At 43.3% G+C, this 16,519-nt stretch overlaps 2 protein-coding genes across 2 annotated transcripts in view; both read right to left on the bottom strand.

The window, feature by feature from the left end:
• The window catches only part of zc3h7a (zinc finger CCCH-type containing 7A), a 90,195-nt gene extending 89,912 nt beyond the window's left edge, over positions 1-283 (bottom strand). The window contains exon 1 of the mRNA XM_078559012.1: positions 263-283. The gene's annotated coding sequence lies outside the window, so the exon portion shown is untranslated. The remainder of the gene's footprint in view (positions 1-262) is intronic.
• A 12,000-nt stretch (positions 284-12,283) lies between these two features.
• Positions 12,284-15,977, bottom strand: LOC144691018 (uncharacterized). Its single transcript, XM_078559013.1, has 2 exons — positions 15,180-15,977; positions 12,284-13,148 (listed from the first exon to the last, which is right to left on the bottom strand). The coding sequence occupies exons 1-2, from the start codon at positions 15,802-15,804 to the stop codon at positions 12,676-12,678; spliced, it is 1,098 nt and encodes a 365-aa protein (XP_078415139.1). The 5' UTR covers positions 15,805-15,977; the 3' UTR covers positions 12,284-12,675.
• Between the last annotated feature and the right edge of the window lie 542 nt (positions 15,978-16,519).

Genomic DNA, 16,519 nt, shown 5'->3' with positions numbered 1-16,519 from the left:
TTAATGGCTGCTGAGAGCAAATGACTTATGATAATGGGTAACTTGGAAATGCAGAGTAAATACTGGGGAAAAGTGATAGATGGCTGAGGAAGTGAATGAACAGTCTGGAAGGTGAGGAATGCACAATATAGGAACATTGCATTTTGTTCACATGCCATATCTAGATACAAAGCTGTGATTAATTAAATCCAATTATTAGATTGGTGAGTGTAACATATCAACACCAAAATATGATGATGATAATCAAAACCTTTCTATTTACTTCCAATATCCCCTTTCTTTTAGAATTCCTGATAAGGTAGGAAAGACTGGTCAGCAGTCTCAGAGCTAAATATTTAACAGGCAAAACTTTGTTCTGTTTTAAAATAGTCTTGAGAAACTTTGAAAAAATACACCTTCCAGTTATGGGATAATATGCTACTACTGACACAAGTAATCTAGCTAACGCATGATGGGAGATTCTACACAGGCTCAGATTGAATTGTGACAAGCCCCTGGGTTCAGTATTAACCATGATAGTCAGTATTTCAAAGCGGAGGCCTTGATGTAAAAACATTAATGCGGCTACTCAGAAAAGGGGTGAGAGCAAAAGTGTGTGAAATAGGATGAATGTGGAGTTCTGTCTGCCATGGTGGAAGGGTATCCTAGGTTGAGGAAAGAGGAAGATATATGTGGCGTGTTGGTATGAAAGGTGACATTGGCAGAACAGATGTACTTGTGCTCTCACCCTTTCCCCATCCTCCCATATCCATGATAGGGATTCCCTTGTCCTCACCTTCTGCCCACTAGCCTCCACTTTCAACAAATCATCATCCACAATTTCCACCACCTCCAGCGTAATGCCAGCACCAAACACATCTGCCCCTCCCCATCTCTCTCAGCATTCCAAAAGGACTGTTCCCTCCATGACACCCTGGTCCACTCCATCATCCTCTCCCCTTCCCATGCAAGCACAAGAAATGCAAAGCCTTCCCTTTTACCTCCTCCCTTCTCAGCGTCCGGGGCCCCTTCTGGGCGAAACAGCAATATACCTGTACTTCTTTCAATTTAGGACATTGCATTCGCTGCTCATGATGCAGTCTCCTCTACATTGGAGAGACCAAACGCAGATTGGGTGGCTGCATTGTGAAACGCCTATGTTCAGTCTTCAAGCTTGACCACAAGTTTCCAGGTGCATGTCATTTTAATTCTCTGCCGAACTCCCACTCTGACTTCTCTGTTCTCAGCCTCCTAGTGTTTTAATGAAGCTCAATGTAAACTCAACGAACAGCACCTCATCTTTCAATTAGGCACTTGGCAGCTTTTCAGAGTCAACCTCTGCCCCCCTTTTTTGGGTGGCAGCTGTTAATCATGATTCTGCTATTCTCCTTTACACTTCCTCTAGCCCCATCTTTTGTTCCTTTACTTGTCCCAGCGCCATCCCCCTATTGTCATTTAATCTCTCCTGCCTTCCACCTCCCCACCCTATCCCTGCCTTGCTTAAAAACTTTATATTGCTAACTTTTTCCAGTTCTGACGAAAGATCATAGACCTAAAATATTAACTATTAACTAATTAACTATTAAATATTAACTAATAGTGAAGTGGTTTTTTTCTCAGTCAGTGAGCATTGGTGCCATTTAATAACTATAAATAGCCTATTTTATAATTTACAATATCCTCCTCCCTCCCCCATGGGTCACTGGATAAACGCCCAAATCTACCTGTTTACTTGTAAATCAGGCAGATGCTAGTTTTCTTGCCTTTAAGAATAGTCAGAGTACTGAAAGTGTGCCCTGAAGAAATCATACAGATTCGAAATGTTAACTCGTCTTTTTCTCCACAGACGCTGTTAGACCTGTTGAGTTTTTCCAGCATTTTCTGTTTTTCTGTTTCAGATTTCCAGCATCTGCAGTATTTTGCTTTTATTTAACTGAAGGTGTGCCATTACCTGTAGAACTGTATCATATCACAAGTCACCAGATAGATGACAAGTGTGAGAGGGTAGAAAATATTTTCTCCCTTTCACATACCTCGATTACTAATGGGACAGACAAGCTGGCTATTCTACTCACGAGACACTACAAATCCCTACAGCTTTCACAGATTTTCAACTTTACGCCCAAGAAGAATTGGAGGCAGAAAGGGTAATTTCTTAACACCATCTTAAAAGGAACAAAACACATGGGCATGCCAAGCTAATCTTACTGGCATAAGAAACAACATAAACTCCCGAGGGTTGGATTAGTGTGATGAAATACTCTCCACATATCTGGATGGGTACAGCTGCAATAACATTCAAGCAGCTTAATACCATCAGGACAAAGTAGTTTGCTTGATCAGGAGCCCATTCACCAACTCCAGGTAATATTCTCGCCATACAAGTGCCAGGCAATAACCATCTCCAATAAGAAAGAAATATAACCATCGCCCCATGACATTCAATGGCATTAGCATCGCTGAATCCCCCCACTAACAACATCCTGGGGGTTACCAGTGACCAGAATCTGAACTGGACTAGCCATGTAAATACTGTGGCTACAAGAGCAGGTCAGAGGTTGAGAAATCTCTGGCGAGTAACTCACCTCCTAACTTCCCACAGCCTGTCCACCATCTACAAGGCACAAGGAGTGTGATGGAATACTCTCTGCTTGCCTGGATGAGTGCAGTTCCCACAACACTCAAGAAGCTCAACAGCTAAAGGCTGAGGCTAAAGCAGCCTGCTTGATCGGCGCCCCATCCATCACCTTAAACATTCACACCACCCACCGACACAGTGGCAGTGTACACCATCTACAAGATACACTGCAGCAACTCACCAAAACTTCTTTGGCAACACCTTTCAAACCGCTACCACCTAAAAGGACAAGGGCAGCAGAGACATGGGAGATACCACCACCTGGAAGTTCTATCCAAGCCACTCACCATCCTGATTTGGAACTATATCACCGTTCCTTCACTGTTGCTGGGTCAAAATCCTGGAACTCCCTTCCTAACAGCACTGTGGGTGTACCTACACCATATGGACTGCAGCGGCTCAAGGCAGCAACTTACCACCACCTTCTCAAGGGCAACTAGGGATGGGCAATAAATGCTGGCCCAGCCAGAGAAGCCCACATCCCATAAATTAATTTTTTTAAAAGTGCAGATAACTGCTCTGCATTACTGCAGAAATTAATAAATCAACAGCAAAAAAGTTAAAGGCAGCTTGCACAAGATTATACATGTGCACAAAGACATTATAATCAAACCTTGTGCATCAGAGCCCAAATTTAAATTTGAGATTTTTCTTCTGCATTTCTACTTGTTCTTTTTTCATAGTGCATCAGTATTTTTTCTTGGGAAATAACAACAGCCCCCTCCAAAAATCTGCCATGCAAATTAGTGCTGAGGATTAGCGCTACAATCATTAGCATCAAATTAATACTTTGATATTATTAATAATTAAAAAACTGCTTTCAGACTGTGCAGCAGGCGATATCTGGCACATAATTGGTAAAATGTAGAAAAGAATACAAACTCAAAAGCTGTGTAGTTTTTCTAGAGGTGCTGATGATAACCAAAAAAATAAGAATGATCATTTTCTTGATCTTTCCTATCCACAAAGATTATGTTGTCTAAGCTACAGATTTTGGTTTAAGATATAGGGTGTCTTCTGATGGGAAAAAGGTGGCGGTCGGGGGTGGGGAGGGGGGACTCAAACATCAGCTCAGACCACTTAACGGCTTGTCATTTCGGATAAAGAAAGGTTCATGTGGACTTAAGGATGTAACAAAAATCATACTGAAAGATTCTTAACACATTATTGTAATTGCTTGCTGCGATCATCAAAAAAAAGTTACAAAATCACTAATACAAAAGCAAAATATTACGGATGCTGGTAATCTGAAATAAAAATGGAAATGCTGAGCAGGTCAGGCAGCTTTTGTGGAGAGAGAAAAAAAAGTGTTAACATTTCACTCACCACAGAAGCTGCCTGACCCACTGAGTATTTCCAGCATTTTCTGTTCTCATTACTTATAAGCTCACATTGTTCCCTATCTATACCCTTGTCAAATAACAATTGTGAGATTCATCTCAGTCTAAAATTACGTTGTAAACATATCAATGTCTTAGTCATTATTTCTTTTCATTACATTTCTTTTCAATAATGCTGCTGGAATATAAATTGCCTTTATTGGTGTTATGGTCATACTATAGTTGACTATCTGAAAAATGATCATCCTATGTACTTCAATTTTGTGCCATTGTTACATGAAATGATAAAACCACATAGTATATAACATTATTAGTATTTAATTCCCTTCCCCATTTTAAATTAATTCTCCTCCATTCTTCTGAAGCTCCTCACATCTGCTGGTCATGATCTTCTTCCAAACATTTGCAAGTCCCACTTCATCAGAAGGTTGCTTCATAAGTTGTGATTGACTTGGTATTTTCTGCCCTTCCTTTACTTTGGGGAACTACCTTATCTTTGCCTGGCATTCCACTATGGTACAATAACTACCCTTCTGTAGAGAATAACAGATCCAAACCTATGTTGCTCCATGGTTTACTGATCATCTTCAGGCTCAAGAAACACAGCCACCTGCAGCAGAAGATGAGAAATTTATTGGACAAGGTGAATTCCAGGAACTGTTAAATGGAGTCTACAGAGGGGCTAAATTCAACAGCACTTAAACAAGGGCACTAAGGTCACAATATGGGATTAACTATACCCACTGATGATGAGGCAGGAAGCACACCAATTTCATGCTGCCCGTTCATTTTAATGATTTCAGCGTTCAGCCAGCACTAACCACACTGCTGATGGGCTAGACGCATCAGCAGCGAGCCAATATTGCAAGAGGCTAGCACCATCTAAAGCTTCCCTGCCCCTTTTAAAGGGGGGGGTGCATTGTGGCTGAAGCAGGTGCTGGCAGTCATGCAGGAAGTGAATCAGACCTGGGAGACATTATAAAATGGCACATGGGAGAGATCAGGCTGCGAGGATTTTGGACCCTGCACTGGAGACCTTGGTGAAGGAGTTGGAAAGGAGGAGAGATGTCCAGTCTCTACAAGGCGTCAAGAGGCCCTTCAGGCAAATGCCGAGAAGACAGTGGGAGCACATAGCCATGGAGACCAGTGCCAGCAGGATAGCCACGAGGGCCTGGATGCTGTGCCGCAGGTAGTCCAATAACATTACAGGAGTGATCAAGGCAAGTGAAGGAATCTTTAAATACCATATCCAACCAAGTGCGACACTAGCCTTAGACACTGTGCAACTCACCACACCTCCATGACTCACCTACCAATAATTTGCATGAATCAGGACTCATAGCTAACACTCACATGCTCACAATCTCACACAAGTAGTCCAGGATTCTGTCGAGGGAACGGAAAACTAGCCTACCGGTCAGAGAACCGGCAGGTAACCCTTGTCAGCTCCATGGGGGAGGCCCAATGGAATCAAGTGCACTCGGAGTTGCACATTGGAGTCATCAACCATGTCGTTAGTGAGTAGCCCTTGTCGGTCAGTAGCCACCCATTGGTCTCCTGTGGCGTTGTGGTTCAAATGGCGCCGGAACAGTAGACTGCCACAAAATGAATGCTGTCTAGATACTGGCCATTAACCCGTCTGCCCGTTGAGGGAGTGGAATCCCTTTCGATTCTGGTATCGGACAGAGTTGACATGCAACACCAGTAGCTTGTCCTGCTCTGCATGTCCTCTCCGATCATTCTCCAAATCATGCTGCATTCCAAAGGGAAGGTCTCCTAGTACGAGTCTAGGAGCAACCTCGCAGAAACCTTGAAGTCAGCACAAACTCCTTCAGAACCTGCCTCACCACTTCCAGTAGGTTTTTGTAACTTTAAACAACTGTACAAAGTGCCAAACACTTAAAGAATCAAGGCAAGAATCAGAAGAAAATCAACCAGATACTGACCTGCAGGTAGTCGATGATGTATTTAAATAGTGCTGGTGGGTTCCTTTCTGGTACTAAACACATGTTCAGCTGTACGATGTTACGAGAGGGTATTAGCTGAAACGTCATGTTCCAAAGTGGCATCACGTGAGCTTTGCATGGCGACTGATTTTACGAAATGCCTGCTCTGCATACTTTTTGTGGTGTGTGAGTGTGTGTGTGTGTGAGAGAGAGAGAGAGAGAGTGATCACTCTCACCAATATGGTGTCTGCCACATTTTTCCACCAGAAGGGTACACACACTGCAGTGACATTTTGGAGCTCTTATGGGCACTTGCAGCACATAAAACTGGACACATATGATCCCAATTTCTCACCCTAAACTTTTAAAGCTGGTTAGCACTGACGGGGAATACACTGAATGTAAAACTATTTGGTTTTCAAAGGGAAACCTTCTTAAAAATGGTTCAGCAGTGGCAAAACAAAGATTTTTTTTGCATCTTTTTTTTTAAGACAGCCTGACTAGGGTCTGCAATATTGTATTAATTATACCATCCACTGTATCACATTCTCTGCATACCTTTGTGACTGAATTACAAACAGCAATGGAAATCGTTCCATTACTTGCATCATGTGGCCCACATCAAGCGTCTGGTTTATAATAGGTTTTGCTGAGGAAAGGTGCTTCAAAAAAAACTATGGAGAAAGAAAAAATCATGAATTTGGGTTACCCTGCATCTCCCGGTGGCCAGCTACACAACGGCGTTGGCAGTGACCAAGTGTTGATCATTTTCTCAAGTGGCAAATGGTGGACAATATGGACAAAGTATAACAAAAATCAACAAAAAAATCTCTCCAAAATGAGCAAAGTATGTGTTTTGAGTTACTCTATCTAGACATTGTTTAAAGAGTCATCGTTTTGCAGTTAAATGGTAGAAAACAGAGTAGCTACTCAACTGAGATATTGCACAACACAATAACATACACAGTAAAATGCAGTTTTTTTTCAGTAAAACTATCTTTTGGTCACACCATCTTGATACATGGTAGATTCGGTCTCATAACTTTTATGGAATGCTCTTTTCTTATTACAAGATGTTAATTAACTGGGACACCAATGATAAACGCCATGTTCCAATGAGACAATACATATCAATAGCTTGATCTGGTACTATAACAACAACTTGCATTTATTCAGTGCCTGTAACAAGATAGAACATCCAAAGGCACTTCACTGGAGCATTATCAAATAATATTTGACACTGAGCCACATGAGGAGATATTAGGGCAGCTGACCAAATGCTTGGTCAAAGTAGTAGGGTCTTAAAAGGAGGAAAGAGGGGCAGAGAAGTTTTAGGGAGGGAATTCCAAAGCTTAGGGCCTAGGTAGCTGAAGTTAAACAACAACAGATGTAAAGTCATTGACCCGAAATGTTAACTCTGTTTCTCTCTCCATAGTTGTTGCCAGACCTGCTGAGCATTCTCAGCATTGTTTGTTTCTATTTCAGGTTTCCAGCATCTGCAGTATTTTACGAACATTTGAACAAGGAGCAGGAATAGGCCATTCGGCCCCTCGAGTCTCCTCCTCCATTTAATAACATCATGGCTGATCTGATAGTAACCTAAAATCTGCACCTCGCCTACTCCGATAACCTATCACCTCCTTGCTTACCAAGAATCAATCCACCTCTGCCTTGAAAATATTCAAAGACTCTGCCTCCACTGCCTTTTCAGGAAGACAGTTCCAAAGACTCACAACCCTCAGAAAAAAATTTTGCCTGATCTCTGATTTAAATGGATTGCCCCTTATTTTTAAACAGTGATCCCTAGTTCTAGCTTCTGCCACAAGAGGAAACACCCTCTCCACATCCACCCTGTCAAGACCCCTCAGGATCTTATATGTTTCTTATATTTTGTTTTCTTAGTTTCAATTTAACCTCAATTTCAGTGGATAATTCAATGTAATTTGTAAAATGGTTGTTGTTATAGTTATGATACACAATAAGGAAGCGATGACAAATGTGATCACGGCTAAAGCATAAGAATTTGAATCCCTAAATCAACCAATCACTGTAGCTTGGTTCTCAATTAATACCATTACAAAAGGCTGGTGCACCCTTGAAACAGAGGCACAACCACTGAACACTTGCTTAGGATTGCTGCATTGCTCAGGCATATAGGACCGGTACTAATAAGGAGAGATTTTATAATTCAGGAACTGAATAGGATTTAACCTACAAGTTCAATTTAGTTAAAAACAAAAAAACTACTGCGGATGCTGGAAATCCAAAACAAAAACAGAATTACCTGGAAAAACTCAGCAGGTCTGGCAGCATCGGCGGAGAAGAGTTGACGTTTCGAGTCCTCATGATCCTTCAGCAGAACTGAGTAAAGTTGGGAGAGGGGTGAAATATAAGCTGGTTTAAGGTGGGGGGTTGGTGGGGGTTGGGGTAGGGACAAGAAAGCAGTGATAGGAGCAGATAATCAAAAGATGTCACAGACAAAGGAACAAAGAGGTGTTAAAGGTGGTGATATTATCTAAGAGAATGTGCTCATTAAGAATGGATGGCAGGACACTCAAGGTACAGCTCTAGTGGGGTTTGCGTTGAACTGGAGGAACAGCACCTCATCTTCCGACTAGGCACTTTACAGTCTTCCGGACTGAATATTGAATTCAACAACTTTAGATCTTGAACTCCCTCCTCCATCCCCACCCTCTTTCCGTTTATTCCCCCTCCCTTTTGTTTTTTCCAATAATTTATATCGATTTTTCTTTTCCCACCTATTTCCATTATTTTTAAATCTATACCTGTAATGCCCTGTCAGTCTTTCCACCCCACCCCCACTAGAGCTGTACATTGAGTGTCCTGCCATCCATTCTTAATTAGCACATTCTCTTAGATAATATCACCACCTGTAACACCTCTTTGTTCCTTTGTCTGTGACATCTTTTGATTATCTGCTCCTATCACTGCTTGCTTGTCCCTACTACCACCCCCCCCCCCACCCCAAAACTTCTCTCCCCCCGTCCCACCTTAAACCAGCTTATATTTCACCCCCCTCCTAACTTTACTCAGTTCTGCTGAAGGGTCATGAGGACTCGAAACGTCAACTCTTTTCTTCTCCGCCGATGCTGCCAGACCTGCTGAGTTTTTCCAGGTAATTCTGTTTTTGTTTTAAGTTCAATTTAGTCTTGGTTTTAGTGTATAATTTAAAGTGACAACTTGTAAAAATGGTCTCCTTCACAATATTACTTTTAGCTTTTTCACTATAATGTCAGAAATTTAGTCTTTGCTCTCCCCAACATGAAATTATCAATACAAAAATAAAAATAAAAATACCTGGAAAAACTCAGCAGGTCTGGCAGCATCTGCGGAGAGGAACACAGTTAACGTTTCAAGTCCGTATGACTCTTCAACAGAACTAAGCAAAAATAAAAGAGAGGTGAAATATAAGCTGGTTTAAGAGGGTGGTGGGACAGGTAGAACTGGATAAAGGGCCGGTGATAGGTGGAGATAGACAAAAGATGTCATAGACAAAAGGACAAAAAGGTGTTGAAGGTGGTGATATTATCTAAGGAATGTGCTAATTCAGGGTAGAAAGCAGGACAAGCAAGGTACAGATAGCCCTAGTGGGGGTGGGGTGAAGGAATTAAAATAGGCTAAAAGGTAGAGATAAAACAATGGATGGAAATACATTTAAAAATAATGGTAATAGGTGGGAAAAGAAAAATCTATATAAATTATTGGAAAAAAAGGGGGGGATCGGAAAGGGGTTGGGGATGGAGGAGAGTTCATGATCTAAAATTGTTGAACTCAATATTCAGTCCAGAAGGCTGTAAAGTGCCTAGTCGGAAGATGAGATGCTGTTCCTCCAGTTTGCGTTGAGCTTCACTAGAGCAATGCAGCAGGCCAAAGACAGACATGTGGGCATGAGAGCAGGGTGGAGTGTTGAAATGGCAAGCGACAGGGAGGTCTGGGTCATGCTTGCAGACAGACCGAAGGTGTTCTGCAAAGCGGTCACCCAGTCTGCGTTTGGTTTCTCCAATGTAGAGGAAACCGCATTGGGAGCAACGAATGCTGTAGACTAAATTGAGGGAAGTGCAAGTGAAATGCTGCTTCACTTGAAAGGAGTGTTTGGGCCCTTGGACGGTGAGGAGAGGGGAAGTAAAGGGGCAGGTGTTGCACCTTCTGTGGGTGCATGGGAAGGTGCCGTGGGAGGGGGTTGAGGTATAGGAGGTGATGAGGAGTGGACCAGGGTGTCCTGGAGGGAATGATCCCTGCGGAATGCCGCCAGGGGGGGTGAAGGGAAGATGTGTTTGGTGGTGGCATCATGCTGGAGTTGGCGGAAATAGCAGAGGATGATTCTTTGAATGCGGAGGCTGGTGGGGTGATAAGTGAGGACAAGAGGGACCCTATCATGTTTCTGGGAGGGAGAGGAAGGTGTGAGTGCGGATGCGCGAGAGATGGGCTGGATACGGTTGAGGGCCCTGTCAACCACCGTGGGTGGAAAACCTTGGTTAAGGAAGAAGGAAGACATGTCAGAGGAACTGTTTTTGAAAGTAGCATCATCAGAACAGATGCGACGGAGGTGAAGGAACTGAGAGAATGGGGTGGAGTCCTTACAGGAAGCGGGGTGTGAGGAGCTGTAGCCGAGGTAGCTGTGGGAGTCAGTAGGCTTGTAATGGATATTGGTGGACAATCTATCACCAGAAATTGAGACAGAGAGGTCAAGGAAGGGAAGGGAAGTGTCAGAGATGGACCATGTGAAAGTGATGGAGGGTTGGAAATTGGAAGCAAAATTAATAAATTTTTCCAGGTCCAGACGAGAGCATGAAGCAGCACCGAAGCAATCATCGATGTATCGGAGAAAGAATTGTGGGAGGGGACCAGAGTAGGACTGGAACAAGGAATATTCCACATACCCCATAAAGAGACAGGCATAACTGGGGCCCATGCGGGTACCCATATCCACACCTTTTATTTGTAGGAAGTGAGAGGAGTTTAAGGAGAAATTGTTCAGTGTGAGAACAAGTTCAGCCAGACGGAGGAGAGTAGTGGTGGATGGGGATTGTTCGGGCCTCTGTTCGAGGAAGAAGCAGAGAGCCATCAGACCATCCCGGTGGGGGATGGAGGTGTAGAGGGATTGGACGTCCATGGTGAAGAGGAGGCGGTTGGGGCCAGGGAACTTGAAATTGTTGATATGATGTAGGGTGTCAGAGAAATCACGGATGTAGGTGGGAAGGGACGGGACAAGGGGAGAGAGAATGGAGTCAAGATAGCAAGAAGTGAGTTCCATGGGGCAGGACCATTGAAATGATCAATTCCTCGCAAAGGAACTGCTGGCTCATGAGAAGTAGATTTTTATCCATCAGAACCAAAAGCAAGGCTAAGCTGAGACTGGTAACTGAACTCTTGTTTTCTCTTGGAAATACTAAAAAAGCAATATTCACTAATATCTGGGAAATATAGTATGGTGCCTTAGGTTTTCAAAATGCTGCAATCCTAAATAAAAGTAAACCAAAAATTCAAGTTATTTCTTGTGGAATATATTTACAAATGTTCCAACATTTCTTCTGAAATGTCAGAGACCTGAAATGTTAACTCTGTTTCTCTCTCCACAGACGCTGCCTGACCTGCTGAATATTTTCAGCATTTCCTGTTTTTATTACAACGTTTTGACAATGTTTTCCTTGGTAAAAATAAACAGAAATTACACCAGAAGTTTCATTTGCTTCAGTTAATTCAATCTTTGCAGAGCTGAAAGAAACAGGTCAAAGTAACTGTTAGCCTGGTCCGAAAAAGACATCTCAGACACAGCTAGGAATATCAGTGCATTTGATTAATGGTACTTTTTGGTGAGTGTTTGATAATTGGTGAAAGCATTTCTAAATTTAAGGTCAGGATGCTTATTTTTCAGTTAGCTTACTCCAAAGTTCTGATTTCTCATAAATATAGTTAAATATTGCCAAACTAAATCCAAAATGATGTTAAAATGTCAATATTTGGGTTAAATCAAGCCAATAGCATCATTTGGTAGGCTATGGCCAGTAAAAGTTTTAAAATTGCTTCTTTAACAAGCTGAATTAAAACAAGTCTACAGTGATGCTCATTATCCAGGGGCCTTGTTCTTAGCTTGTGTAATGAAAGTATCCGAATGTTAATTTAATTTTTTATATTTATTCACCCTCTATTTCCCCTCTCCAGCTCCAGGATGTTAACTTACCTGTTTCAGAAACATTCACATAGCTGTCGTTCCCACGACAAACACAAACGCCATTCCAGATCAACTTTACCATATAAACTACATTAAAAATTGCGCAAAATCACTAGCATTTCATTTTATCAGTATTGTTACTAGCCATATTTAGCATTTTGGTACCAATACACTATAGAAAAAGACACATTATCCAAAGTGCTTTAATGTGTTGGCAATATCTTACTTAAGTGATAAACTTAATTCGTCACCTCAAATTAATCAGGACCATTAACACAAGTGAGCAGACCCGCAATTCACCAAGCCCAAAATATCCCATGCAGACAGTCCAGGAGTCACAATCTAAAATATAGCTGTAATGTTGTTTCTTTTTCAGAGTTCAAGTGCAGACAGCATGAAAATTTTACACTCCCACCATTATGTTTTCCTAAAATCCTTGTAATAACAGAACCAAGTGTCAAACACTTACTTTCAGGAATCATTAGATAGGGTGTGCAGTCAACTAGAAACGCACAATACTTGACCCAACCAAACATGGAAATGAAAGAAACAAAAATCCACCGGTCTAAGACAAACCGATTACACATCCAGCTTTGGTCGTTTACATGTCTTACGCCCACTCCGTCGACTGTGGGACAGTGGCTCGCCAGACTCCGCAGTTTCTCCTTCATCTGGCTGTGTGAACGAGTCAGTCATCTCCATCATTCGAGGACAAGGTGGATGCTGTAACAGTGGGAGGAGAGCCTGCATACAATCTGCTAGCCTCTCCAGGGGTTGCCTGATGCCTGCAGCTAATTCTTGGAGATCACCCCGGAGCTCTCTCAATTCCTGTCTGATGCCATGCAACTCCTCGTTGCCATCCCCGAGTAGCACGTTGTGTTGTTCCTGGATACCCAACAGTTCTTCCTCGGAAATTTGCTTATGTACCCTTTTCCTTCGAGGCTGGAACAGACTTTCTTCTTGAAGGGTCCGTGCCGATACAATGTCAGGTGAAGAATAATCCCCATCAAAGTTTGGACCAATGTCTTCCTGTTTCACTTCAACAGTGGTTTCTGTTGGACATATAATGTGAACATGAAAAGACACTGTCCCCTAGCATGCACACCATCCTTATTCAGAGGTAGTCAGTGCATTTTTTTTTGAAGTCCATATGATTGCCCCAAAATGCAAGCCCAGGATTCAAGCATTTAGCAAATAGTTATCCTTATTTGGCCCAGATTCTGCTGTAGCAAGGCAGCTAATGGCATCTGCCATTAGTTAGACTCGCTTGTGCATTTTTAGGTTTTAGAAGATTGTCGCCAAATAATGAAAGTGTGAGTTAATAATGTCGCAGCAAAGGAATATGGGCATGACAAGACCTGACTGAACAGAGCAATCAACTGTGTATCTCCTTAACCAAATCAGACTGAAAGATTGCTATATAAACAGTACTAGGACTAAGAAGGAAGTGTAAATTAGAGTGAGTGAATTCCATGTCAAATCAGGGACAGAGAGGGGGAAAAGATTGGCAGTAATTCATTTTTACATCATTAAAATGGTACTTACATTTGTAGTGACAAGACTTAGCTTTCTGTGGTGAGCTAAAGTTCATATCTGCTGCATGTCAATGGTGAGGCAGACAGCAGGACACTTTTTCTGAAGCTAACGGTGAATGGCACAACTCTTAACACCAACTTTCAGATATCAAGTATTGCTAAAGAAAATAGACATTTTTAGTCAAGGCTTTTTGTCTTGCGCTCATCAGGACAATTCGCAAAAAAATACCAATGTCTGGGGAAACAACAAATTTATACTGTATGAGAAGGGAGTTCTGATTGGTTGGCAAGCGGACTCTAACTGGTAGAAGCATTTCCATGGAGAATGCACCAGTGGATGGTGACTGACAGTTAACTGTCAAGAATTGTTTGAAATTTAAACCAGGCAGCTTGACTGATTGGTGCATTCTCCAATTCTACCAGAGTCCATGTGCCAGCCAATCAGCACTCTCTTCTCAAAAAGTGTGAATATGTTGTTTCCCCAGACATTTGTATTTTCTTGTGAATTGTCCCGATGAGTGCAAGGTGAAAAGCTTCGACCAAAAAAAGTCTCTTTTTTCAGTAATACAAGTTCTGTACTACCAAATGACTATTTCAGGTATTGATATTTCACTGCAATCTCTTCCTCGGCTGAAGATGCAATACCATTTATGCATAAGTAACACAGAGAGCGCCATTAGCCTCATAGTTGCTTTGACAGGAGAATCTGGCCCAATACCTTATTTTATTTGTTGAGCAAAAAGTAGGAAACAGTTTGTGTTCAGTATCCATCTTTCCCAACTAAAATATTCTCTTATTACATAGACCGCAATATCAGGTACTTTGCTGCATTATTATAGTTTTCCCCTTCTTTCCATGATGCTATTCGTAAAACTATATTTAAAAGCTCAGGATAATATGCAGAGCAGTATGTGCAAAGAAAATGGAGCAGAATGAGATTGGGCTTTGTTTTAAACTTGATGTGGATAAATAGAAACAAGCTGGGGAAAAGAGAAGAATAGAGAGGTTAGTTTTGAAAAGCTATACTGACATCGGCAGTGCAGTGAGTTATGTACTCTGAAGTGGAGCACAGTGTGCACGTAATTCCCCAGAGAGAAGTTTCCAATTGAACTGCTTCTGCAAAGCTGGGACTGCTCACACACCCTCCAGTAGCCTGTTGTGGAGAAGCAATGGCACAGGCCAGGACAAATAAGTTGCATGGATGCCTTCTGTGATGAGAAAATAGTGGCTGCTGCAGAGAATTTAAAAGAGATAGTGAAAAAGAAATCTTTGAATTTCTCAAAAAGAATTGGCAAGACACAGGGCACCTGGAAATCTCTGTGGCCATTGAAAACAAATGTTGCAAGATTTGGACTGTGGCCTGTCCTTTGACTACCTCTGATCTATACAACAACCATACGGTGATGACTTTTTGTTGCGTTCTAGTCTGTCAAGGATTGGACCAAGTACAAGGATAGTTTATCTAGTGTCTACCTTAATTGTGGAAGTTTGGAGGTGTGGTTTGTTGAACAGCGGTGTCTATGAACTGGAGGGATAGAGACCACTCACCATCGAGGGCGTTGTTTGCTTGATGGTCTGGGGGCGGCTGCTGGGTGCTGACCCGCGTAGCATTCTGGCCCAGGGTGAACAGCAGCACGGGCGGCCACTGGACCGCGGCCTGGTGGTCCGCCAGCGGCTGCACAGGCACCTGCCGGGCGTGCCACGTCACCGGGCGAGGTGGCGCAGGTTTCTTCTGCTGGCTGGCGGGGGTGGCAGGCTGGCCCCCGGCTCTGCCCGTGCTGCCATCCCGGCTGGCGCCGCTGGTGCTGGGCTCGCTGCTCTCGTTGCCGGTGCTGGCGCTGGCCGGGTCGTGGCTAGCCACCGGGGTCTCCTGCTGGGCGATCCTCTCGCTCTGCATCGCCTCCCGTGCCAATTTGATCACTTTGTCCTTCGTCCGGTGGCACATGTCATACCACCTCTTCTTAATGTCCCCTATGTCCCTGGTGCACTTGGATGCAGCGTTGACCTTGGCCAGTATGGAGAGCCAGATCTTATTTTTGGCCCCGGGGGGCAATTTGGTGTCCCCCCGGCCAAACAGCTGGTCCTGGTGCAGTGTCACTTCGCGGATCAGAATTTCCGTCTCGTCGTCGTTGAAGTTGAGTTTGCGCCGGCGGAAGGCTTCCTCCTGAGCCATTTGTCTCCGCCGATCGCTGTTTCCGCGCAACTCCGCCCGCACAAGAGGAGATGGGGAGGGGGGGAAACCCTTTCACCTACAGGAAAGCATGCAGGAGGCAGCCTCTCTCCCCGACAAAACGGGAGCTTAAGATGGCGACTAAGTTGCAATTTGCACTCCGACGGGACGTCGCATTTTTGCTGCGTCTGAAATACGAGAATTTGCGGCGTCACAACTTTGTCGCATCGCAAGAGGAGATGCGACAAAAATTTGACGGGGAGGGAGGAGGGAGGAAGGATGGGAGTGAAATTGACCAAAGTTTCTCAAATCTGGCCCTGGAGCGCGAGATCTCTTCATGGGTGGAAAAAATAAATAAAGCAACATTTCACTTGCAGTTTCGTGCAATTACAATGCAAACTAAAGCTGGCCGCTCCTGTCTACACCAGTGTGTCCCTGACCTGCAAATACAGGAGTGCTCATGTTCTTAATCACACACAGAGAGAGACAGAGAGAGATGTATCTCCCATATCGCGGACATTCTGCGCCAAAAATTGGTCAGATGGCTCAATTACCAGAACGTGCAACTGAACAGGGTGCAAAGAAATTACGCCGACCTCCCCGCCAGCGCAACTCTCATCTCCTCCTTTTACAGGCAATCGATTGCTTACTTGACTGTCAAAGAGATTCTCCTCCACCCTTAAGTGCCGGGCTTGTAACAACTGCAGCTATGTCTGCA

This window comes from Cetorhinus maximus, chromosome 15, assembly GCF_964194155.1.
Source record: "Cetorhinus maximus chromosome 15, sCetMax3.hap1.1, whole genome shotgun sequence".
NCBI lineage: Eukaryota > Metazoa > Chordata > Chondrichthyes > Lamniformes > Cetorhinidae > Cetorhinus > Cetorhinus maximus.
This window is presented reverse-complemented; position numbering and strand designations above follow the sequence as displayed.